We start from the raw sequence: 27,297 nt of genomic DNA on the forward strand, positions 1-27,297 counted from the left end.
CCCGCTTATTCATTATCTCCATTGTTTAGTAGTGGAGCTCATCTGACTTGTTTCCCGTAGTCTTTTGTAAAGATGCATCTTTCGTACAAAATATCTCCATCTTCTGTTTTACTCCGACTGGAAGTAAAACACACATGCCAGGCTTTGAGTTATGTAAAAACTTTTACTTAAAACCAGTAGGGAGCTAAAAGGGGATCTGGGTGACTGCAAGATGGGATTGCTCTCCATTGCCCCCCTCCCTCAAGGCCTCCCCTCTGCACTGGGCCAGGATTAGGATTATTGAGCTGGGATGGAGGGTGCTGCTGTGGGGGGTTAGTGGCACCACCAGTGACTCGTTATGCCCCCTCAGGGCTGACCAGAGGTGGGGCAAAAGCAGCAGTTTGTCCAAAGCTTTCTTTGTGAGAGCCCCCAAACCGCGTGGTGTTGCAACCAGGTATGCGGGGTCATAACGCCACAGGCTCAGCGCGTAGGCCCCTCCATCATGACTGAGGGGTGGCCAGGACACCTGAGTGGTGCTGTGATCCTGCGTGCCAGGTCACAACACCCTGAGCAGGGAGCCGAGTCCAGCACCATGGGACAGGAGCTGAATCATTGCTGTGCAGTGAATGCGGGGCATCCCCCCCAAATAAGTCTCCTCTCAGTGATACATTTTTTGGAAGGGTGGTCAGCCTCAGTTTCAGATTTTGCTTCAGGTCCCCCAAAACCTCTGTGCACACACTCCCACCCTCCCATCCCGGTTGCAAACCTGGCTCTGTCATTGACTGTCTTGCCAGTTTTGAATTCAGGAAGTTGGTATCTCATATAACTCCATAAGGGGAAAAATATGAATAAGCACTAGTGTGTCTTTAAAAATCAGCTTAATCTAATCTGGGGTCACAGACACTAAAATGCTTTAATCATAATTGTATGTTTATAGCATGGTATCACAACAGGGCAGAGTTAAGTCTGTCTAGATTCTTTAACTCTGCATTTCAATAAGTGAACATGTTGAGCTTTCTTTTAAATGTAACCTTAATTCCAAATCCCTGCAAGGTCTTTTACCATTCAGTTAGTGATATGCATTCTCAACCTGCACTCTATTTTCACATTCGTTTTTTCTTTTTTAATCTTGGAATTTCCTTGACCAGTGGAGTTAATTTTGAAAAGTTATATAATTTTGAAAAGTTCAACATTTGAAAATTTTGAAATTTGTAAATTTGAAAAGTTCAAAATTTCAACTAAAAAAGAAAAAAAAATTGAAGAAAGGCTTAACGATTCCAGCTCCCACCTCCTCCCCCCAGCTCCCACTCTGAAATGAGGAACAACCCAGTATTAGATGGCTGGGTTTTTTTTAACTTTGTTTTGTTATTAATAACATACTGGAACAAATTCTGAAAGTAATTTTTAGAAATAGCTGTTCAATACTTTATATATTTGAAGTTAATTTTTACTTTTATGACTTTTTGGGGGTGGAAAAATCTTGAGACAAACGTAACTTTTTAAAATTGAAAAAATACTTGAGATTCTTTTACATCTGTTGCAATTGTATCTTACTGTCCTCCTTCCCTGCCATTGTAAGAGAGCATTCTATAATACAAATGTAATTCCATTGGTATATAACTCTCTGTCAAAACTTGGCATACAAAGAGTTAACCAAGAGTTCCAATGAAATGCGAAGAACTCTATTTGGCTGAGTTGGTGTGTACAAAAATAATGTTTGTGGGTTTAGATGCCTTTTGTGCTCCTATAGTTCATATATATATTTTCAGGTTACCATTGACTGAAATAGATGGCTGCCTTGGGGCATTTTTGAAGGGGAAAAATAAATGAAAATGACTAAGTTCCTTTGTTTAGAAGAGCTACTATTCTGCATATCCAGTAACCCTTTTAGCACACTAGAGAGGGAGTTTTATCTGCATGGGACTGCATGCAACAGTGATATCCAAATTGACATAAGATTGCAGAGCCCAGGAAGGAGTTCTTGCAGCCACTTGTGTTAGTTTGCATAAGGCAGACTCCTCAGTACTCACTGGGGCTCATATCCAGTACCCAGCCTGATTAACTCATCTAGGCCCTAGGCATATAAGCCGTGGGGTTAGGAGGAGAAACGCTAATGGGTTGCAGAGTGACTGTGGAGCCACACTGCAGAGGCTATTATAGCTCAATGACTGAAGTAGTGTCCCTGTGGCCTTATGTGGCCCTCTCAACCCTGCAGTACAAGGAAGAGAAGAGCTGCATAGAGAAGGTTCCTCTAACCCACCTCTTTGTTTCTTATGTCCCACCTCGTGCCTGGTGCTGCATAGGGAGTTCATGCTGGAGCCAAGCTCCACGCTGTGAACGGGGGGTCTGATCCATCTCTCAGTGAAGTCACTGGGAGCAGGAGCAGGCCCAGAGTGTGCACCCTCTGAGCAGTATCCCCACATTCAGCCTCCTCTATGCGGAAGCATAGCACTGTTACTGCTGCAAGTGGGGCAGGGCCTATGAGGCTGTCAAGGAGGGGGGTGGATTTTGTTCCTGATTCTGTGTTCATACTAAGCCCCCAAATCCCATTGAACTGAAAGGGAGTTTTGGATGTTCAAGGAAACATGATAGACTGTCTCATATTAAGTACCGAAAGAACATTAATGTCTTCAGGATAAAAATAATGCAATAAAAAGGAAACAGGGTTTATTTTCTCTTGTTCGTTGGTGGCACTGGGCTGCGTTCAGCTGCACAAGCCATTTAGTACTTGTGTCTAAGGCACAGCCCTAGGAGCCAAGAGATGCCACATGATTTTATTCTCAGCTCCATGCAGGCTTCCTTTGTCACTTGGGGCAAGTTACCTAAATCATTGGTCCCCAGCTGTAATATGGAACTTTTGCAACGTGCTGTTTTGAGACTCAATTCACTTATGTTTTGACGTCAAAAGAGAAGAAAGGAAGACCATAATCCTGCAGTTTATTCCAAGTGGGCAGAGCTCCATTGACTTCAGTGGGTCTCCATGTCCGCCTTCATGGAACCACTTGTAGGAGCAGTGCTTAAGTTATCAACCAAGTATGCCCTCATTATGGATTCACTTTAGCCAATGTCAAATAAACTGAGAAGGATGAAACCTCAGTGAGAGAGAAGTGCACAAAAGTTACCAGCTGTCTTCCACTGAACCTCTAGAAACAACAATAAATAGTAATATTCTATATAATGCTTTAAAACATTTTTAATGTTCCTTGATATGTATTGACACGCTAGCTCATAACAGCTACTTAAGAGCTATTATAGTCTAATAGGTTCATAAAATGCATTTTTCAAAAGACCCTAAGTAAGTATTTGCATAATACGGGAAGGAGTTATGAGCTTGAGAAAAATAATGCACATTTTTAAAAGTCCTGAGGATATACATTTGGAACATTGCCTATATTCATATTTAGATGGTAGACTCTAATGGCTCCTATTTGGTTATTAATACAGATTTTTGGAAATTGTCAAATTTCGTACATGTCTCTCACAGATTTTTTTCTTTCTTCCCTTTTTTTCAAATGAAATAATGTATTAATTAATATTATTTAAAGCTGATTTTAAAAAAACAAAATGGCTGCTTACTGCACAGTGTGAAATTTGTCCCCATTTTGCTTGATCTTTCATCTAATATTGCCCTCCTCCAGAGGCCTGGAACAAACAGTGGGTGACCTGATCTCATGTATCAGGAATGTTGCAACACTTAGACCCACCAGTGTGAATTAAAGATGGACTTGAAGCATTAATTCTGAATTTCCTGGGGCAAGTCGATAGAAACCATCTACATAACAATATTTTAAAGTCTATGATGCTGATCCTGTAAATCCTTATGTGAATAATACTTACGTGCTCCTATGAATTGTCCTCTTCACTTCTGCAGGACTATTCCACATTTATAAGGATTACTATTGTACAACAGGGTTTTGCAGGAGTAGGTCCCTATTTTGTATGTGACTGCATATAAAGTGGACTATAAAAGATTTCCTGCCCCCTAAACATGGATCAATAATATACTTGACTATTAGCAACAAAATTCTTCTAGCAAAGTAGAGTGGACACCGCATATGAAATTAGCTTTGCCTTCATTGCTTTTTTCAAGAGGTTACTTACATATATAGTATAGCTGCTATAGTACAAGTAGGAAACAGAGTAAGGAAAACTGCAGGCTTATATCAATTGTGCTCTATTCTTTTTAACTGGCAGTTGTGCCTATTTTGAGTGTTTGTTTCTACTTTAATGAGGATATCAACTTTCATCCAGTGAGATATGTGGGTCACTTTGTTAGTGCACTTATACACACCAAGGCAATGCACCAGCTGGAAATTTTGACTTTTAGCTGAATTATTTCTCCCCAGCAAATGGCTTTCCTTTTGACATATTTTAATGTACTTGCACACTGAGAGGAAGAGTGGGTGAACAGAAAACAGACTGTTTTATTAACCCAGCAGTCACCTTTGAGGTTCATACATGTCCACTTCTTTCTTGCCTTTGTACATAATCCCAAGAGACTAGTACCTGGCTTCCCTTGGAATAACAAAGTCAGTCACAAACCTCCAAACATGATTGTTAACTGAATGCCAACTGTTTCTTCTCATCTTTTAGTTGGGGATTGTGTCCTTATGGGTGCACTCTAACCACCATAACATTAATTTGGTTTTCTATTTAAGGAACTGTTCTTTCACTGTAGTAGCCTTACATTGTGATATAAATTAAATTGCTGCTGCTATTTTATTTTTGTGTTTTTTACAGTGATTCTTTCAGCTCTGCTAATAGTGGAACAGGAGGAACTAAAGCTATGTTGCAGACACTAACTGGACTACAATTTCAGCTCTGAGGAAAGATACAGGATCAGGAGCGGATGGACAAACACTATCAAGAAGAGGCCCAGGCATGTTATTCGTGGTGCTATATGCCAGTTCCACAATATCCAGGATTCAAAGGATTTTTTCCAGTGGGAACACACATTCCATCAAACAAAACGTCTGACTTCTCTGAGGTACCTGTATTACCAACAATCATTGATAAAGCAAAATTCAGTATACTGTGCTATCTGTAGAAAGCTGGGGGTTTTAGCAGTCTTATAGTATAATGAACTCACTTGGATCCTGAAGAGGAAGGAAAAAGGGCTGCTGGAATTAACACAGCCTAACAGAGGGGCAGGTGGTAAGTAAATCTTAGCACACTGGCTCCTCTTTGGGCCCATCCCTGATCAAAAACACCCTACCTGAGCCAGAAAACTTAGGCTCAGCTTTCTATTGACCTAAACCTGCCCCCTTACAGTGAATCTGTGGGTGACCTTTAAAAGCCAAACCCTTTCCCTATGGGTAGTGGAATGGTCCTGGGGTTCACCTGATTCACCCTACTATACTCATTATCAGTGGATCAGTTTATGGCAGCTTTCCTGGCTTACCTTTCCTCCTCCACTGATGGTAGGAAAAGTCCTGGGCAGCCTTCAAAACTCAACTCCAGTCAACAGCAGTGGAGGAGCAATCAGGCATGGGATGATTGCCATTGCCACTGTTCCCACAGCCCCATGGCTCTTAGAGGCAATAATGCCTAGTCCAGTTCTCCCATCTCAACCAGGATCAGTTTGAGATTGATACCTAGTGGTCATACTCACCCATGTTATTTTGGTGGTGGCTGTGCATTACAGAAGTCAACATTTACCAGCAATTTCCAAACAGTGGTATCAGCTCATACAACTGTATTTCCCTCTACTCAGAACAGGTGATTACTGTGGTCTCTCAAATGCCACACGGTGTTAGCAGTTGATAAATGCTGACAGTAGTTTGCTTGTTTTTTAATGTATTAAACCAAAGGACACTAATTTACAGTGAATGAAATGGCCAAACACCTATTTCAAATGTGATATTCCAGGACTGCACTGGGAGATCATCATCTGGAATTTTATTGGGTTTCTTTCTTTCTTGAAAATAACTACATTTAGCAGTGGGGAAAAAGACACAAGCAGAGGTTCAGTTATTATACAAAATCTAAATATGACCATGAGTGTTCTAGGAGCGTGTTTGACTGCTAATCAACTTCCCCACCCCTACTTTCCATTCCCTTCCCTTTGTCCGCCCCTCCAATCACCCACTCCTGCAGTCTACCTCACCATAGCCTGGGGAAAAAGAAGGGATTTTTTTAAAATAAAGTTTTTATTTATTCCTTACAGCTTTTCTGCCCCTGTGGGCATTTGTCTGCCTGTCTGGCTAATGTGCTGTAATGAATTTGCTGTCTGCCATATATACACCGTTCTATCAATCAGTGAGAGGAAATGCTGAGTATGGTGAGCGCTAACAAGCACTCTCAGTGGGTCCGTACACGTCAGTTCAAATGTACTGGCACTTTACTTTTCCCCTACAGGCTGCCTTTAATTGGGAGGAAATAAATGAGGCATGCATGTGGTTGGTACCATGACTTCCTGCCAATCTTCGGCTTTGGCAAACTGACCAACAGCTTCATCCAGCAGGGCAGCGCTAACTCCCTTTCAGCTGCTTTGTTGTCTCTATGGTAACCTGAGACAGGGGGCGCTGCAGGAAGATGCACTCAGTACTATAGCTCACAGGTGATCAATGAGTGCTTAAGGGATATCACTTGCCTTCAGGTAGCAAATCATACGGGAAAATGGAGCAGAAGGGACAAATGGAGAAGGAGGAAAATGAGAGGGTGGAAAAATGGAATATGGCAAGTGAGGGGAAGGAAACAGGCTTGATGGGTGGCAAGGGAAATTACTTGAAGAAGGAAAATGGGGGAATGAATGATTTTTTTTCCATTGGAAAAAAGGCCTTTTTAAAAAACCATTTTGGTGAGTTTTCTTTAAATTATCCACTTTTTTCAGTTTTTTTAAATAAGTTTTGGTGTTTGAGCTTATTGTTTTTCCTTCTCCCCATCTCCTGTGTCTCCCCTGCTTTTCAGTGGCAAAATGGGGAAGAGAGAAAGAAAAAATCATGGAAGCTGAAAAATAGGAAGAAGCTGGGGTGGCAGAGAAAAACCCAAAATTTCAACTAAATATTTTTCTATTTTAATTTTTTTTATGAAAAATGCAATAAATTTTGAATTGTTCCCTTTTGAAATCTGAACCAATAATGACTTGACATTTTCCGCAAAGAATATTTTTCATTTTTTGACCAAATCTAAAAATTACATTCAGCTCACCAAAGTTCTCTTTACAGTTTCAGCTGCGTACATCATTTATCTTCACTTTTCCTGCCCTAAATGTTGGGTAGTGGTATTGTGTGGCTTTGAAGAGTTGCTAGATACACCCCTTGGGTGCCTGCATTTCAGTGGAGGGTTACATGATTCTTGCATATATCTGCACAGCCCCCTACGCGCCTTCATTCGGGAAAAGTCCACATAAATGTCAGTGATAACTTTGGCCTGAGTAAATTGACGATTGTGCCTATACTGTGTGAAGCACATTAGGATCCTTTAGGCACAAGGAACTATGTATAATTAAGATATTATATGAATTATCATTATTACTATGGTAATAACAATAAAATATTCAATGCAAGGTATGTTTATTTGTAGGAGAGTAAAAACAATCTTTGAAAAAAGATTAACAGAAAATAAAACCCTTAAAGTAGAGATACAACAAATAATTTTGACTAGTGGCCTCTATTGAGCCCCTGGATTGTATCTACTTGTTGTAGGAGAGATCCTGAGTCTCATAATGGCTGCTCTTGGCCACTGTCCCAGCATCTCGCTTCAGCTCATCTCTGTGAGCAAATGAACTCTTTGTAGCCTCAGAGTTTACAGCTCTCCCAGGTGAATCAACCTAGAATGACTACACAGTCCCTGTTCAAGCTCTCCAAAGATTCTTAACTCCTCTCTACAACTGTTACTTCACTGCAGCCCTGCATCTGATTTAGATCAGTACAAAGATCATTATTATATTTATAATTTATATTGTGGAGGTACCAGAATCCGAGCCCCATTAAACTAGGCGCTGTATGGACACAGAAAAAGAGACAGTCCCTACCCTGAAGAGTTTATTCATCTACAGGGCCAGCCCACAACATTTTGACACCTGAGGCGGGGAGCTCAAATGACGCCCCCAGACCCTCTCGCTTGGGCCAAAACTGTGAAAGGTCTCAATTCTGCCTTCTTCCTTTCTACTCCTCTCATGGTACTGCTCTGCTACCTACCCCGCTAAAGGAGAACTAACAACTTAAGATGCCTTGTTCAAAAATTTTAAGTAACACTTAACTTTCAGATGCCTGAACAGCAAATGTAACTTTTCATGTCTGCATAGTAAACATTGGCATTTTTAACTGTTTGAATAATGAAAGCGATGCTTTCCGTGCCTTCTCGGTTGCAAAGATTTGAACTGCGTCCTGAAGGTCCACAGTCTGGGCCAGCTCATGCTCTAGTGAGATGGTTGCAAGGCCAACCAGCCTTTCCTGTGTGATTGTGGAGTATAGATGTGTTTTTATTAACTTCAGCTTGGAGAAGCTGCGTTCTCCACTGGCAACTGTTACAGGAAGTGTTAGAAGTATGCGCAGAGCAGCAAAAGCATTTGGAAAGAGGGTGGTCATCTTATTTGTGCACATATATTCCAGAACAGCCTTTGGAATTGATCCTGCTGAAATGTATCTTGAAAGGGCTTTCAGTTCATCACCTAAATCACTCGCATGAATATCACGCATGTCATCATGTGTCAACACTGTCTCTAGTGCCCTGCATTGCTGGTGTAGGTCCTCTTCAGGTATAGTGAGGAGTTTTGGAATATCATACAACATCCCAAATATACTGCTGTGTTCCTAGAGCTGCATGAAACGTTCTTCAACTGACTGTATTGCACAATCTAGCACCTGGTTAAATAATTCAACTTTGAATTGTTGTTTGGGGTCTCTTATGGGATTATCCCGTGCCTCGTAATCAAAATGTTTTCTTCTTTGGTGACTCTTGTATTCTTGAATGGGTGGGAAAAAAGCTTCAGTGTGAAGTTCTTCTGCCAACTTCTGTGCACTCTTCAGAACATTTTGGAATCCCTCATCTGACCGGTAAGACTGTCAGACATAACAACAACCATAGTTCACTGCAATAAGCAAAGCCTTGCTTTTTGTGATCTTCTAGTTGTCGCAAAGATTATTTTCTTCAACTAATCAATCCCTCTACTCCATGTATGCCTCCCTCATGGCACCTCCACAAAGAAATCTAATCTGCCCTAATATCCCAAGCAAACCTGGACTACTGCAGAAGAACCGCTTTGTCTTCTACATCCTTGATGAGAGAGTCACACTGACTTTCTGCCAAGCTTTCCTTTCTGCATAAAGTTGATATCAGTGACTCAGCAATTGCTTTCAAGAGTGTGCATCCCAAAACTCTGTTTACTCTTGTGTTTTTGTGGGTGAGTAACCTTCTTTTGTCTGAGGTCTGAGCTTGTCTGAACTGGCATTTGACCGTTCTTCTGAGAATCTATGTGGCTAATATACCATACTAGAAGAGTGGGGGTGAGAGAGAACAGAGTGATAAGAGTCTCTTCCCAGTGGTGACTCTTGATCTGTATAATGCTGCCTTTCACATCTGTGGAACTCTACAAATAAGAAGTCTAGAACAATACTGGTTTTCCCAGTGTTACTGAATGAAACACATGGAATTTTTGCTATCTGTCAGTCTGAGAGACAATTGACGGGCATTCAGAAGCAGATAGAGAAAGAGGAGAGGGACAAAGAAGTCGGGAAGAAGAGGAAAAGGACAGAAAGGGAAAGAATGAGAACAAGGGGGAGAGGAACAGAGGAGAGAGGGAAATAAAACAGAAAACACAAGAAAATCAGAGTAAAACAAAAGTGTGGAGGAATGGGAAGAGGAGGAGGAAATGGAAGAACAGACTATATGAGGAAATGGAAGGGGAGGGCAGAAACTGAAGAAGGGAATCCAGTGGAAGAAAAGAAAGTGAAAGAAATAAACAGGACGGGAGAAAAGAGTTGGGGGAAATTGTACAGTAAATAACGTGAAAACAATTGATTGAAATATTCTAAATCATTGATTCTACAAATGTCTGCAATTTGATTAGAGAGACAAGGTGGGTGAGGTAGAAGCTGCCCCACCGACATAGCGCTGTCTATACCAGCGCTTAGGTTGGTATAGCTACGTCACTCAGGAAAGTGTGTTGACTGTTCTGTGTACTTACAGAATTACTTTGATATAACTACTTGGCTTCACATCCCTGAGCCAAGTAGTTATATCAAAGTAATTCTGTAAGTACACAGAACAGTCAACCTGTGGAACACCTTGCCAGAGGATGCTGTGATGGCCAAGTCTATAACAGGGTTAAAAAAAGAACTAGATAACATTGATGGACCTATCCTCCATGAACTTATCAGTCAAGATGGGCAGGGATGGTGTCCCTCCCCTCTGTTTGTAAGAAGCTGGGAATGGGCAACGGGGGGATGGGATCACTTGATGATTGCCTGTTCTGTTCATTCCCTCTGGGGCACTTGGCATGGCCACTGTCAGAAGACAGGATACTGGGCTAGATGGACCTTTGGTCTGATGCCAGTATGGCCGTTCTTATGTTCTTATAAAGCATAGAGCACGGCACAAAGTGTCACAGCTAAATACAAGGTGGAACAGATTGTCTAGCATTAGTAGTATTTCAAGGGACCATACAAAGTGAAGTGGCCCATTAACACCCTTCCAGTCATACAGGGGAAAGGCAACTGCGGGGTTGTTAGTGGGTTATAGATTGTTGTAATAAGCCATAAATCCAGTGTCTCTATTCAGTCCATGATTTTTAGTGTCTAGTGAAGTTATAAATTTAAGCTCCCAAGCTCATCTTTTGAAAGTGTTGTGCAGGTTTCTTTTCAGGATGAGGACTGATAGATTGAATATAGAGTGATCACTTTGTGAAAAGTGTTCACCCACAGGCAATACAGTGTTTTTGTCTTTTATCATTTTCCTGTGTGAGTTCATTCAAGAGCCGAGTGATTGTTTGGTTTCATATAGTTGCATTTACTGCACTGGATGAGGTACACCACATGTGATAGGCATGTGTATGATCCTTGGATCTTGAAAGATGTGTTGTGTGGGGGGGTGTTGATCATTGTAGAAGTGGAGATATGTCTGCTGGTTTTGCATCTGTTGTTCTGGCAGGGTCTGGTGCCACTTGAGTTGATGTGTCCTGGTCCTGGGAGCTTGCTTCTGATGATGAGCTTAGAGAGGTTGTTGTTAGAAGACCAGAAGAGGGGGTTCAGGAAAGACTTCTTTCAGGATGGGCTCCCATCAAGTAGGGGTTGTAGTTGTTTGATGATACCTTGTATGGGTAGTGGGTAGGTGTGTGGGTAGTAGGTGAGAACTAGAGGTCAGAGGGAGTTTTATTTCTGTATTGAAGCAGGCTCTTTCAGGGTATTTGGGTGGCCTGTTCATGATGCGATCTACCTCTCTGGTGGAGTGTCCTTGTTTGGTGAAGGCAGTTTTGAGTATGTTTAAGGTGTATATCCTGGACTTTCTCCTCGGAGCATATTCAGTGGTATCTGAGTTCCTGGCTGTAGATAACAGATTTCTTGGTGTGTTTGAGGTGGTTACTAGATCTATGTAATTTGACTAGTGAGTCTTCATCATACACTATGGAATTGTCCATAAATATAAACATATTGATATTTATTGGCATACGGTAGTTGCAATAAAGTGATCACGATTGGTGTAATGATAGTAGGAACTTTGTTAAAGTTACCAATAGTGTTGGATGGAGGAATCCAAGTGAGCCTTATCAGCAGAAGCACGTGGCTTATACTTCGCAGGCATGCCAGCAACATCTACGTACAGTTCTTAGCAAACAACAAGTTAAGTAAAGCATTTACTGTTACTTAAAATGTTTCCAGTATTTTTTCTTATGTCAGAATAGCAAGTTGGCAACAGCTATTACATGATGCCAGAACAAAACAAAAAGTAAGAAGAATATAACAAACCTGGAAAAAAAATGGACAAACTAAAGCCTCCAGGAAAGTTCATGTTTGAAGGAAATGCAGCAGAAAACTGGAGAAAGTGGAAGCAAAGATTTGAGCAGTACAGAATTGCGAGTGGTGCAAACAAAGATGAATGGCTGCAAACAGTATTACTTCTTTATGTGGCAGTTTAAGAAGCAAAAACATTTAAGAAGCAGGAGATAAAAGAAAAAAAATACAGATCTTAAAGAATAAGTTGGAAGCATACTGTGCACTACGAAGAAATGTCACATATGGGAGGGCACCCAGAAGTCAAATAGATGGGGAAAGTATACACCAATACATGACTGATTTAAAACTGGCAGTACAATGACTTGTGAATTTGGAGAACTGTGTGAATTGCTCATTAAAGACTACATTGTATGTGGTATTGCGTCAGACTCAGTGCAAGCAAAGTTGCTGAGGAGACTAATTTAACCCTTATACATGCTGTGGACATATGTTGAAACAGTTGAAATGGCTGAGTAAACCAGAAAAATACGTGCACGCATTGCAGTGTAAGTCAACCTTTAGTAAGCTCCCAGACATGCAGTCAGACTGGAGCAGTGATTCTCAAACTAGGGCCGCCGCTTGTTCCGGGAAAGCCCCTGGCGGGCTGGGCCAGTTTGTTTACCTGCCGCGTCTGCAGGTTCGGCCGATTGCAGCTCCCACTGGCCGCAGTTTGCCGCTCCAGGCCAATGGGGGCTGCAGGAAGCGACGCGGGCTGACGGACTTGCTGGCTGCCCTTCCTGCAGCCCCCATTGGCCTGGAGCGGCGAACCGCGGCCAGTGGGAGCTGCAATCGGCTGAACCTGTGGACGCGGCATGTAAACAAACCGACCCGGCCCACCAGGGGCTTTCCTGGAACAAGTGGCGGCCCTAGTTTGAGAACCACTGCACTGGAGGGTGTCCTGCTTCTAATAAAAGCCCTGATCAAGAGACGCAGGTTTAAAACAAACAAAAGGAAGTATTTCTTCACAAAATGCACATTCAACTTGTGGAGTACATTGCCAAAGGATGTTGTGAAGGCCAAAAGTATAACTGGGTTAAAAAAAATAGATACATTCATGGAAGATAGGTCAATCAATGACGATTAGTCAAGGTGGTCAAGGATACAATCCCGTGATCTGGGTGTCCCTAAGCCTTTGATGGCTAGATGCTGAGACTGGATGACAGGGGATTGATCACTTGGTGATTTTTCTTCTGTTCCATTCCCTTTGAAGCATCTGGCTTTGGCCACTGTCAGAAGACAGGATACTTGGCTAGATGGCCCATTTGTCTGACCCAGTATGGCCATTTTTATGTTGTTGTGTAACTCTAAGTGGTCAGTTCGAATACAGGGAAAACTGTATTCCTGAGCTGCATCTAAAGGCAGAGTGATAAGAACAGAAAAATTATACATCATACATCTAAGTGTAAACAAATGTATATGATAATAGGAACTTTGGAGTAGGAAGCAAAGTTACCCATAATGTTGTATGGGGGGGAGGGTCATTCTATAGTGAGCTTAGCCAAACTAGTGTAAAATAAGCAACTTCGGGTTTGTTTTTGTGAAGTTGAGTGGGATTTTTCATACAATCATGCCTGCATTTCCCCCCCTGCTTGTGAGGCTGCTTTCTTTTTCTTGGACTGTGCTGTATAGGCATTTTTGCTGCAAATCCCTGTCTAGCATCATGACACCATGTAGCAAATCCTCCCCAGAGTTTGCTTGTTTTGTTTTTTTGACCAGTCAGTAATGTTTTGGGTGGTTTTCCTGTTAATAATACACAAGTTAAGTATTACTTAAGAAGTCTCCAGTATCTTTTCTTTTGTTAAGATAGCAGTTGACAACAGCAAATGGATAGAGCCATGCGTTCCCCTCCCTTACTTCCTGTTTTAGTCAGTGGGATCCCCTTCTCCCCCGCCCCGGTCTTTTGTGATGCAATCAAATCAGCAAGTTCCTTTTACAAAAGTAGTCATGTTCATAAACAGATCAGTGCATATAATATGATGACTTAGCATGAACTGTAGCCTTTTAAAATATTTTATCTTAGTAACAATCGCGACGCCTTTTGTGTCAAAGTGTTTGTAACCTATTTAGCTAGTGAGTTAGCAACGGGAGTCTGAGAGGGAGATCCCCCGATGAAGGAGGAGCAAGCACTAAATCTTGGGGTGAGTGAGCTTGTTTGTCTGTTTGTTTTCTCTTTTGGGTTGCTTAAAGTTTACAGTGTGATTTGTTGGGGACTGTGTTTTTGAGGACTGTGTAGGATGAGGGCCAGAAGCTAGGGTGACCAGATGTCCCAATTTTATAGGGACAGTCCTGATTTTTGGGTCTTTTTCTTATATGGGCTCCTATTACCCCTCACCCCCATCCTGATTTTTCACATTTGCTGTCTGGTCACCTACCAGAGGCTGAGTGTGCACTAGCAAGTGTGCACTAGCTGAGTGTGGACTAGCAAGGCTCTAGCCTTCTATCCTTTGACCCTTGATCATCCTTGTGACTCCCCTTCTGCTGGTGTGTTGATAAGGCGGCAGGGTTGACCTAGGAGAGAAGAGCTTAAAAGTAAGATGCTAAGCGATCAAGGGGAGCTAGCAAACAGGCCAGCAAACAGGAGTTTGAGAGGAAGTTTGTAGGAAGAAGAGAGAATAAAATCATCATGGTTTGGAAAGGCAGCATTATCAATGCCAACACTGCTCCTGGCTTCTGCATCTGTGTCCTTACAGAGAATCTGACCATGGATACCTCTACCCAGGTCCTGGTGTGGATTTGCAGAGATTGTAGCCTTCATTTCCCCATCATAGAAAGCAGTAGCACCACTGGGAGCGGGAGTGGGGGGATGGAAAGAAACTGCTACTTCACAGTGAGGAAGCTGGCTGCTGATTACTTCTGGCAATAGGCAGTGCTCCACTCCTGCTCCTAGTCCACCCTCCATAGAGATAAATAGTCTGTATGCTACCTTGGCAATAAGGATCATGAGGAGTCTCCCCTAAAGATGGAGGAGGAGAAAAAGCCATGTACCCCCAAGAGGGGAGAATCACGACCACCACTCCCAAAAGGAAACAAAGGGCTGTGGTGGTTTGTGACTCCCTTCTACGGCGGATGGATGCATCCATCTGCTGGCCTGACCTGGCGTCCTGGGGTATGCTGCCTGCCAGGGACCCATATCTGAATCATTACGGAAGGTTTGCCAAGGATCATCCGGCCCCCTGACTACTACCCCATGCTGCTCATCCATGTGTGCTCTAATGATATTGCAAGGTATGACCCTGAGTGAGGGTGAAGAAGGTGAGGGCACAGGTGGCGTTCTCATTGATCCATCCAGTCAAGGGCAGGGATCCAGGCAGAGCCAGACACATCCTTGCAGGTGAATGCTTGGCTGTGCAGAAGATATCACTAGAAGGGCTTTGGTTTCCTTGATCATGGGATGCTGTTCCAAAAAGAATGCCTGCTGAGCAGAGATGGGGTCTACCTATCAAGAAAGGGAAGAGTATCTTCAGATACAAATTAGCTAACCTAGGGAGGTGGGCTGTAAGGTTGGTTTGATGGGGGCAGAAGACAAAAGCCCACAGGTGAGTTCAAAACAGGAAGGCCTGGGTGAAGGCTCAGAACATGGGCCATCATAGAATCATAGAATCATAGAATATCAGGGTTGGAAGGGACCTCAAGAGGTCATGTAGTCCAACCCCCTGCTCAAAGCAGGACCAATTCCCAACTAAATCATCCCAGCCAGGGCTTTGTCAAGCCGGGCCTTAAAAACCTCCACGGAAGGAGACTCCACCACCTTCCTAGGTAACGCATTCCAGTGCTTCACCACCCTCCTAGTGAAATAGTGTATCCTAATATCCAACCTGGACCTCCCCTACTGCAACTTGAGACCATTGCTCCTTGTTCTGTCATCTGCCACCACTGAGAACAGCTGAGCTCCATCCTCTTTGGAGCCCCCCTTCAGGTAGTTGAAGGCTGCTATCAAATCCCCCCTCATTCTTCTCTTCTGGAGACTAAACAATCCCAGTTCCCTCAGCCTCTCCTCATAAGTCATGTGCTCCAGACCCCTAATCATTTTTGTTGCCCTCCGCTGGACTCTTTCCAATTTTTCCACATCCTTCTTGTAGTGTGGGGCCCAAAACTGGACACAGTATTCCAGATGAGGCCTCACCAATGTCGAATAAAGGGGAACGATTACGTTCCTTGATCTGCTGGCAATGCCCCTACTTATACAGCCCAAAATGCCGCTAGCCTTCTTGGCAACAAGAGCACACTGTTGACTCATATCCAGCTTCTCGTCCACTGTGACCCCTAGGTCCTTTTCTGCAGAACTGCTACCTAGCCATTCGGTCCCTAGTCTGTAGCAGTGCATGGGATTCTTCCGTCCTAAGTGCAGGACTCTGCACTTGTCCTTGTTGAACCTCATCAGGTTTTTTTTGGCCCAATCCTCTAATTTGACTAGGTCCCTTTGTATCCTATCCCTACCCTCTAGTGTATCTACCACGCCTCCTAGTTTAGTGTCATCTGCAAACTTGCTGAGGGTGCAGTCCACACCATCCTCCAGATCATTAATAAAGATATTAAACAAAACCGGCCCCAGGACCGACCCTTGGTGCACTCCGCTTGAAACCGGCTGCCAACTAGACATGGAGTCGTTGATCACTACCCGTTGAGCCCAACGATCTAGCCAGCTTTCTATCCACCTTACAGTCCATTCATCCAGCCCATATTTCTTTAACTTGGCAGCAAGAATACTGTGGGAGACTGTATCAAAAGCTTTGCTAAAGTCAAGGAATAACACATCCACTGCTTTCCCCTCATCCACAGAGCCAGTTATCTCATCATAGAAGGCAATTTGGTTAGTCAGGCACGACTTTCCCTTGGTGAATCCATGCTGACTGTTCCTGATCACTTTCCTCTCCTCTAAGTGTTTCATAATTGATTCCTTGAGGACCCGCTCCATGATTTTTCCAGGGACTGAGGTGAGGCTGACTGGCCTGTAGTTCCCCAGATCCTCCTTCTTCCCTTTTTTAAAGATGGGCACTACATTAGCCTTTTTCCAGTCATCTGGGACCTCCCCCGATTGCCATGAGTTTTCAAAAATAATGGCTAATGGCTCTGCAATCTCATCCGCCAACTCCTTTAGCACCCTCGGATGCAGCGCATCCGGCCCCATGGACTTGTGCACATCCAGTTTTTCTAAATAGTCCCGAACCACTTCTTTCTCCACAGAGGGCTGGTCACCTTCTCCCCATATTGTGCTGCCCAGTGCAGCAGTCTGGGAGCTGACCTTGTTCGTGAAGACGGAGGCAAAAAAAAGCATTGAGTACATTAGCTCTTTCCACATTTTCAGTCATTAGGTTGCCTCCCTCATTCAGTAAGGGGCCCACACTTTCCTTGACTTTCTTCTTGTTGCTAACATACCTGAAGAAACCCTTCTTGTTACTCTTAACATCTCTTGCTAGCTGCAACTCCAAGTGTGATTTGGCCTTCCTGATTTCACTCCTGCATGCCTGAGCAATATTTTTATACTCCTCCCTGGTCATTTGTCCAATCTTCCACTTCCTGTAAGCTCCTTTTTTGCGTTTAAGATCAGCAAGGATTTCACTGTTTAGCCAAGCTGGTCGCCTGCCATATTTACTATTCTTTCTACACATTGGGATGGTTTGTTCCTGCAACCACAATAAGGATTCTTTAAAATACAGCCAGCTCTCCTGGACCCCTTTGCCCTTCATGTTATTCTCCCAGGGGATCCTGCCCATATGTTCCCTGAGGAAGTCAAAGTCTGCTTTTCTGAAGTCCAGGTCCATATTCTGCTGCTCTCCTTTCTTCCTTGTGTCAGAATCCTGAACTCGACCATCTCATGGTCACTGCCTCCCAGGTTCCCATCCACTTTTGCTTCCCCTACTAATTCTTCCCTGTTTGTGAGCAGCAGGTCAAGAAAAGCTCTGCCCCTAGTTGGTTCCTCCAGCACTTGCACCAGGAAATTGTCCCCTACACTTTCCAAAAACTTCCTGGATTGTCTGTGCATCGCTGTATTGCTCTCCCAGCAGATATCAGGGTGATTAAAGTCTCCCATGAGAACCAGGGCCTGCGATCTAGCAACTTCTGCTAGTTGCCAGAAGAAAGCCTCGTCCACCTCATCCCCCTGGTCTGGTGGTCTATAGCAGACTCCAACCATGACATCACCCTTGTTGCTCACACTTCTCAACTTTATCCAGAGACGCTCAGGTTTATCCAGGAGCTCTGAGCAGTCATACTCCTCTCTTACATACAACACAACTCCCCCACCTTTTCTGCCCTGCCTGTCCTTCCTGAACAGTTTATATCCATCCATGACAGTACTCCAGTCATGTGAGTTATCCCACCACGTCTCTGTTATTCCAATCGCATCATAGTTCCCTGACTGTGCCAGGACTTCCAGTTCTCCCTGCTTGTTTCCCAGGCTTCTTGCATTTGTGTATAGGCACTTAATCATAGCAGGGACAAAGGAGAGACAAGAGGGAATGCAGAGGGGAAATCAAATGAACATCTTAGATGTTTGTATATTAATATGTGGAGAATAAACAGGAAGAATTAGAATTAGAAATATTAGTAAATGATCACAACTATGGCATAGTTGTCATCACAGGTCTTGGTGGGGTAATTCACATGACTGGAATATTGGTATAGAAGGGTGCAGCTTGTTCAGGAAGAACAGGCAGGGAAAAAAGGGAAGAGGTGTTGCCTTGTATATCAATGATGTGTACCAGGGGTCAGCAACCTTTCAGAAGTGGTGTGCTGAGTCTTCATTTATTCACTCTAATTTAAGGTTTTGAGTGCCAGTAATATATTTTAACATTTTTAGAAGATCTCTTTCTATAAGTCTATAATATATAACTAAACTATTGTTGTATATAAAGTAAATAAGGTTTTTAAAATGTTTAAGAAGCTTCATTTAAAATTAAATTAAAATGCAGAGCCCCCCCAGACCGGTGGCAAGGACCCGGGCAGTGTGAGTGCCACTGAAAATCAGCTCACGTGCTGCCTTTGGCACGCGTGCCATAGGTTGCCTACCCCTGATGTATACACTTGCACTGAGGTTGATATAGAAGAGGGAGGCAGACCTGTTGAAAGTCTCTGGGTAAAGAAAAAATAAATGAACAAGGGTGATGTCACGGTAGGGGTCTACTATAAACCACCTAATGAGGAAGAAGAGGTGGATGTGGCTTTTTTTAAACAACTAGAAAAATGATCCAAAACACAGGAATTGTTTGTGATGAGAGAGTTCAGCTACCCAGACATCTGTTGGGAAAATAATACAACAGAGCACAGATTATCCAGTAAGTTCTTGGAGACAAATATTTATTGCAGCAAGTGGAGAAAGCAACTAGGGGAAAGACTATTCTAGATTTGATTTTGACAAATAGGGGGGAACTGACTGGGAATTTGAAGGTGGAAGGCAGCTTGTGTGAAATAAGAGTTCACATGGTTCTAAGGACTGTTAGGAGAGAAAACATCAGAATAAAGACAATGAGCTTTGAGAAGGCAGACTTTAGCAACCTCAGAGAATTGGTAGGTAGGATCCTTTGGGAAGCAAGTCTAAGGGGAAAAAAGAGTTCAGGAGACTTGGTAGTTTTTTAAAGAGACATTAAGGGCACAAGAGCAAACTATCCCAGTGTGTAGGAAAGATAGGAAGTATTGTAAGAGACCATGCTGGCTTAACCAGAAGATCTTCAGTGACCTACAAGTCAAAAAAAGAGTCATACAAAAATTGGAAACTAGGTCAGATTACAAAGGATGAATGTAAAAAGAACAAACATAAGCATGTAGGGACAAAATTAGAAAGGCCAAGGCACAAAACGAGATCAAACTAGCTAGAGACATAAAGGGTAACAAGAAAACATTCTACAGATACATTAGAAGCAAGAGGAAGACCAAGAACACGGTAGGCCCATTACTCAATAAAGAGGGAAAGACAATAACAGAAAACAGAGCAATGGCCGAAGTGTTAAATGCCTTTGTTTCAGTTTTCACCAAAAAGGTTAACAGTGATCAGACAACTAACATGGTGAACATCAGTGTAAATAGGGTAGGATCTGATGCTAAAATAGGGAAGAACAAGTTATGAATTACTTAGACAAGTTTGATGTCTTCAAGTTGGCAGGGCCTGACTAAATACATCCTAGAATACTTAAGTAACTGGCTGAAGATCTCTGAGTCATTAGCGATTATCTTTGAGGACTCATGGAGGACAGGAAAGATCCCGGAAGATTGTAAAAAGGAAAATATAGCACCTATCTATAAAAAGGGCAATGAGGACAACCTAGCTTAACTTTGGTACCCAGTAAGATAATGGAGCAAATAATCAAAACATTAATTTATAAGCACCTAGATGATAACCAGTAAAAGTCAACATGGATTTGTCAAGAATAAATCACGTCAAATCAACCTAATAGCTTTCTTTGACAGGGTAACAAGCCTGGTGGATAGGAAGGGAAGCATTAGATGTGATGTACTTTGACAGTAGAAAGATTTTTGATACTGTCTCACATGACCTTCTCATAAACAAACTAGGGAAACATAGCCTGGATTAACCTACTATACGGTGGGTGCACAGCTGGTTGGACAACTGTACACAGAGAATAGTTACCATTTGTAAGGATCCATGGATTAGAGCCTGGGATGGCTGATGTTTCCACAGTGCCACCAGGAGGCCATGCAGGGTCACAGCCAGGGAGCACTGTGGAGAGTAGGCGCCTCAGGAATTACTGCCCAAAGGACCCAGAGTGACAGTAAGTGTCTTACTTAACCCTGCCGACCTCATCTCGTCTCCTGATTTCCAGTCTCTGACCCCAGCCTGACTTTGATCCCGACTCTTGCTTATTGAACTTGGCTCTAGCAATTCCTCCAACCCATGCTAACTGACTACTGTCCCTGATGTGTGGACCTTAGATCAGTTGTGAATGCTAGGCCAGACCGCCTACGCCCTGGTCCCTTACATCAATGGCTCACAGTGAAGCTAAAAGGGCATATCCAGTGGGGTCCTGCAGTGATTTGTCCTGTGTCCAGTTATATTCAATGTCTTCATAAGTGATTTGGACAGTGGCATAGAGAGTACACTTATAAAGTTTATGAATGGTACGAAGCTGGGAGGAGTTGCAAGCACTTTAGAGGACAGCATTAGAATTCAAAATGATCTTGGCAAACTGGAGAAATGGTCTGAAATAAATAGGATGAAATTCAATAAGGACAAATGCAACGTACTCCACTTAGGAATGAATAATCAATTGCACAAATACAAAATGAGAAATGACTGCCTAGGAAGGAGTATTGCAGAGAAGGATCTGGGGGTTATAGTGGATCACAATTTAAATATAAATCAACAGTGTAAAACTGTTGCAAAAAAAGCAAACATCATTCTGGATGTATTAGCAGGAGTGTTGTAAGCAGGACAGAAGAAGTAATTCTTCCATTCTACTCAGCTCTGATAAGGCCTCTGGGGGTATGCGGTGCTGGGAGAGGCCAGACCTAAGCGTCCTGAGAGTTTCCTATGCTGTGTTCAATCGCTCAATAAACCCTTCATGGAGGTCATGGAAAGTCACAGAATCCATGACTTCCACGACCTCTGTGACAGACCCGGAGCCCTACATATGAGGTTAGATTGAAAAAACTGGGTTTGTTTAGTCTGGAGAAGAGAAGACTGTGGGGAGACATAAGTCTTCAAGTATGTAAAAGGTTGCACTTATAAAGAGAAGGGTGATAAACTGTTCTCCTTAACTACTGAGGACAGGATAAGACGTAGTGGGCTTAAATTACATTAAGGGAAATTCAGATAAGACCCTTACAGTTAGGAAGTTTTTACTAATGTAATTAAACATGGGAACTAATTACCAAGGGAGGTTGTGGAATTGCTGTCATTGGAGGTTTTTAAGAACAGATTAGATAGGTATCTGTCAAGGATGGTCTGGATAATACTTAGTCCTGCCTCAGTGCAGAGCACTGGACTAGATGGCTTATCGAGATCCCTTCTAGTCCTACATTTCTATGATTTCTATTTGTAATCTAGTACTGCCTAGAGGTCCTAAGTGACATTGGGCCCCATGTTTGCTAAACACTATAGAATCAGAGTAAGAGACTCCTTGCCCCAAAGAAACTACAATCTAAATAGAGAAAATGCACCAGCTCAGGGTTTTCCAGGATTCTTGAAGGTATGCATGAAAAAAAAATGAAATCAAAACTTCAGATACTCAAGAATTGTAGTCAGTTGTAGTCGGCCAGCTCTCAGCCCGGGCTCTGCTGTCATTTCTTTAAGTCCTTTGTCCCTGGTTACCCTCTGGAACCCCAATCCTGGGCAAGCTCACTGTTCCCCACTGGAGTTGTGCTCACTACCACTGTCTTCTCAGAGTCTAATTACCTCCAGTCTGTAGTACTGGACCTCAGGTCCAGCTACAGGGCACTGAGGGAAAGCAGATGTCCAGAGCAGCCCCATTCAGGGCTGCAGTGTCTGTCTGTCCTAAGTGAGGGGGAGGGGCAAAGGGGAGGCTGGGCTGCCCTGGTTAGTGGGCTCCCTAGCAGCCTCTCCTCTTGAGCAAACTTCTCCCTGCTTTGTGGCCAGCTTCACCTTTTGAAGCTCCCCTTCTTCAGGTAAAGCATGCTCTGCATGTGCACCTAATTGGTGCTGCATGAATGCAGGGGCACTCAGGCTTGCTGTCAGTGGGATGAGTGCATGTCCCATCAAATCAATTCCACAGGCAGTGTGGTATATTTTTCTTCATTTTGGATGATGTACTTCACACAAAATCCCACTCTCACTATACTGGGCCAAACACTTGGGAGTCTGTGCTATATGAGAATGTATCTTTTATAATTAATCATAGCCACCTCATTGTTGACACGTCTCCATACCTTACTATAGATGCAGAAGCTAATAGAACAGCTGCTTTGATTCCCCCATATAGATAGACAGATATAGCCTAAATACCTTGCTGTCTGGACGGTGCATCCTACTCAAAAGTTTGTCAGATCCAAGCACAAGACAGTTATAGATGAGTCTGCATAACATGTTATAGCTGTGCTGAAGGCAATGCCTCCTTTGTGACAGCATAGCTACAGTAACAACACACAGGAGCAAAGGGTTATCTATAATGGAACAGACGAATGATCCACCTAGTCCAATATTCTGTTTTTGACAGGTGCCCAGTGTCAGTTGCTTTGAGGGAGGACAGAAGGCCCAATTCTTCCTGATTCCAGCTGATGATCAGTTTAATAACCCATATGATATGAAGTTATCCAGGCTGGTGTAACTGTGGTTACATTCTTTTTAAAATCTTGCCAGGCTATTTGCTGAAATAATATCCGGTGGCCATGATTCCCACAAGTTAATGATCTATTGTGTTCACATCTATTTTTGTATGATATTCATTTTAAATTAGTTACCTTTCAGGTTCAAGGAGAGCACTGATGCTTACATTATGGGAGAGGACAAATAATAGTTCCTGCCTCATCTGCTCTATCTCATTCATTAATCTGAATACCTTTGTTATGTCTCTTCTTTCTCCAAACTACATAGGCCTAGTCTTTTTAACTCCTCCTCATGTGAAATCCTCTGGTCACACCATATGCCTCATCATTTTTGATGCCATTCTTTGGACCTTTTTATTTTTGTGATGTCTATTTCTGCACATAGCTCCTGATACCTGTTGACCCACTTCTGGGCAATAATTCCCATAACATGGAGATCACCAAATCTAGCTCTTTTCTGTCCTCTGATATTTCTGCTACTGAAAAGGAGAGTTCAGCATGATCTTCACCTTCATCAGATGAAGAAGGCATTAATGCTGGATCATGTCTGTTCAAAATTTACAGTCATTTCTCTCTTATGGAATACTTCTCTAAGGATGTAAAACTGGCACCTGTTTGGATTGTAAAGCACTTTGTGATTCTTTGTATAAAAGGTGACGTACAGTTTAGAAGAAAGAGCTGAGCAGGAAAGGAAAAGATTTGATCCAGCCACAGGATATGCTGCCTTCCACCAGCCTATCCCCTGTTCAGAGTCTCTAGTGGCGGGTGGGAAGTCCACCAAGAGCGCACCACAAACCTTCTCCGCTGAGAGTCCTGGAGCTGACTGGTATACACCACAAATGGGTGGTGCTAGCCCAAAAGGAGTATGGCCAGGGGTCCAACAGATGGAATCATCCAGGACAGCCATATTTAAAGCTAGACAAGCTGGGTGAGGTAATAGATTTGAAGAGCAGCTCTGTGTAGCTTGAAAACTTGTCTCTCTCACCAACAGAAGTTGGTCCAATAAATTATATTACCTCACCCACCTCTCTCACTAATTTCTGGGACCAATATGACTACAACGACACTGCAAAATAGTTTAAAGCTGTCCTCCCATAGTGAAAGTAGAGAGTGATGGTGTAAACACTGTCTGCCCTTCCTGGTCATGAATCCGTCTCCTGAGTTACAGCAGTTTTACTGGTGCAGGGAGGCAGGGGCGGCTCTATGCTTTTTGCTGCCCCAAGCACGGCAGTAAGGTGGCCATCGGCAGCACGCCTGCGGGCGGTCCGCTGGTCACGCGGATTCAGCGGTGTTTCTGTGGGTGAACTGCTGGTCCCACGCCTTCGGCATTCCCGCCGCCGAAGCTGCGGGACCAGTGGACCTCCCGCAGGCATGCCGCCGAAGGCTGCCTGACTGCTGCCCTCACGGCAACCAGCACGCCGTCCCCTGCGGCTTGCAGCCCCAGACATGCACTTGCTGCACTGGTGCCCGGAGTCGCCACTGCAGGGAGGTGCAATTTCCACCTGTCTATGACGATGAGGGTAAATCAGGCCCGTGAAGTTGCAGATCAGAAGAGTACCAACAGCAGGCATTTGGTGTGATGGACTAGGGCACCAACCAAACTGCACTAGTGATATATCTGAAAAATACCAGCTCAAGTTTTGGACTTGTACGGAGAAAGTTAAGTTGAAGGAGCATAGTGAAAAAGAGCTTTGCAATTACAGTACTGCTGCTCTGTGGCAAAAGCTATAGTAACTGAATTTTTGAAGAGACCTGACTTCCAAGCTATTAAGTAGCATTCATTGAATTAGTAATTATATCAAATTTTGAAGGATATTATTAATGATTCTTATGCAAGTGTTTGTTAAACCTGTAATTCAGATTTAATGGATAACCAAAGGCCGCTATTATAAAGAAAAGAAAGTTACACTTCACTTGTGAGATTAATTTTATTTAAAGCAAAATATCTCTCTCTAGAAAGCTGGTGGTATTCAGCCTAAATTAGCATCTAGTGAAGTGAGTGGTTGAGCTTCAACTGACATTTATTAGGACAAATGCATAAAGGCTGTGCTGTGGTGATCCCATTTCATTGTCAGTGCAATTAGTTGCCACTTTGGATGCCAGAACTATCACTGAATAAAAAATCAAATGTAGGGAAATAAACTATTGGTTATTAGGATCCAATGAATAATTGGTTTTTTTTTATTTAAATTTTGTGGCAGAATTTTATACTGCTCATGAAAGCGAGAGACTGAGCTCTCAGGCTAGATTTAGGCATAGTGGGGTGGGGAGGTGAAAGTAATCATATTAACAGTGGTTGGTCTTCTTCAGATGACTGCAAACCAACTCTGACTTTTCCAGAAAACATTGAAATTACTGGATGTGTTTATGGTTGCCCACCTCCTTAGAAGAATCAGGATTATTTATTTTCTCCTGCTTGAATATATTAAAATTAAAAAATCCATTTTGTCCTCGTACATTATTCTGAGCTTCACCTTGTTAGCTCAGCAGTTTACCTAGGGCTCCTTTAACAAATCAAACATGAAGTTCCTCTAACAGTTTGACCGACTCCTCTTCTTATAAGAGCTTTCTTCTTTTCTAAAATATCCGTAAACTTGAAACCATAATTAAGCCCTATCCCAAAATGCACAGATTACAACTACCCACTCCAACTGGTGCAAACATGAATGTAAGAACTCATCATCTCTTGTTATGCTCTTTTCAGGCTGCAAATCATGTGTAAACATTATTCTTTTCAAATTAAATTTTATATATTTGCCATAAAATAGAGCATTATTAGGGGCCCAAGAATGATCCAATATGAAGAATTAACTCTCTCCCATTGAGAAGGTGGTCCCTTCATGTCAAGCCTCAGATCACAAGCAAAGCAGTGTCTGGCAGCCTGCACTGTGGCTGCTTGTACACTGGCTGGCCTTTGGATTAATACAGGAATGCAGTTTTTAAGAGCTGCAAGTCCCTTAATCTTTATAAAGAATGACAATCATCTCTAAATGTCTGATTTTTTTTTTTTTTTTTTTTTTTTTTGCTTTTTCCTGTTGGGATCTGTCAGCTAGAAAGTTATCCAGATAAACTTTTGTATCTTGAAGTTTTCATGCACTGGTCAGTGGTGTGAGACCACATGCAGTGGTTTGAGACTAGAATTTTGGTGGGTGGTTGAAACTCTGTCCCTTGAAAGGTAGAAATTTGAAATGAAGTTCTTCTAATTAAGTCACTGGAGTAGAACTTGGGAAATCGGGCTTCTGTTCCTGATGGTGCCCTAGATACTTTGTCCACACAATTAACAAATTACTTAGACCTTGTCTACACTGGAGAAATCTGATATGCTAACTACTGTTTGCTCTCCCTACCAGCCAGTAACAAATCTCATACCCCCAAAATACAATTATTTCCAGTGCTGCACAGGTATTCACACCATTGTTTAGTTTAGGCTTGCTTTGAGCAATGCTAACAATCATGTCCTCCTCTGTTCTGGTGATCTCTGCCAGTCCAGTGATGGGCTGAGCATAATGTAATAGCCTGAAAGATGCAAACATTCTCCCTCTTCAATGCATCCAATCACATAAGTTGCCTGTCTAGTTTACTTTCTGATCTTCACGGCACAGAGTCACGTTTCTGTACAAATAGTGCTGCATAACTACTATCTTCTGGCAGAGATCAAAGGACTTTAGGGTCAACAATAACAAAGCCTTGGACAGTAGTGATAGGTCAGGCCAGAAAAAAGATCTTTCTTGACCCCCCCCCCCAAAAAAAAGACCAAATCTTTGCAATTCACCTTTCTACTCAGCTTGAGGTGACTTGCAAATGCAGTTGTGAGGGGCAAGAAGGATGAGGAGAAGAATATAAATGCCAGATATTCTCCAGAAGTACTTGAAGTCACATTGGAATATAACTGAAACGTTGCCATGATCTCATGATTTATCTGTGGGACTCAAGAGCCAGATAGGACAGTGTAGGCTGTAGCCAAGCTGGTTCAGGGGGAAAAGAAATTGGTGGACAAACTGATTTTCTGCAACAGGTATGCAGCCTTTTATAGGGGCTGGAGAGGGAATTTTCCTGGTCCTCATGAACGCTGCCATTAGTATTTGTAAAAAGGTAGATGTATTCTCAAATATCTCTTTGCCTTTGCCCTACGAAGTTTCTCCTTCTTTAG

At 42.8% G+C, this 27,297-nt stretch overlaps 1 protein-coding gene across 3 annotated transcripts in view; it reads left to right on the forward strand.

Moving 5' to 3' along the window:
• TFEC (transcription factor EC) overlaps positions 1–27,297 on the forward strand; it is a 206,880-nt gene that overhangs the window by 53,148 nt on the left and 126,435 nt on the right. For 2 of the 3 annotated variants that reach the window (XM_065566512.1, XM_065566566.1), the window contains exon 2: positions 4,720–4,966. In XM_065566512.1, coding sequence (XP_065422584.1) covers positions 4,829–4,966 — 138 coding nt within the window. In that variant the 5' untranslated portion in view covers positions 4,720–4,828. Of the gene's footprint in view, positions 1–4,719; positions 4,967–13,868; positions 14,051–27,297 lie in introns of those variants that run through there. The other variant, XM_065566678.1, reaches the window with a different exon arrangement.

The sequence above is a fragment of the Chrysemys picta genome, chromosome 1 (assembly GCF_011386835.1).
Source record: "Chrysemys picta bellii isolate R12L10 chromosome 1, ASM1138683v2, whole genome shotgun sequence".
In the NCBI taxonomy this organism is placed as follows: Eukaryota; Metazoa; Chordata; order Testudines; family Emydidae; genus Chrysemys; species Chrysemys picta.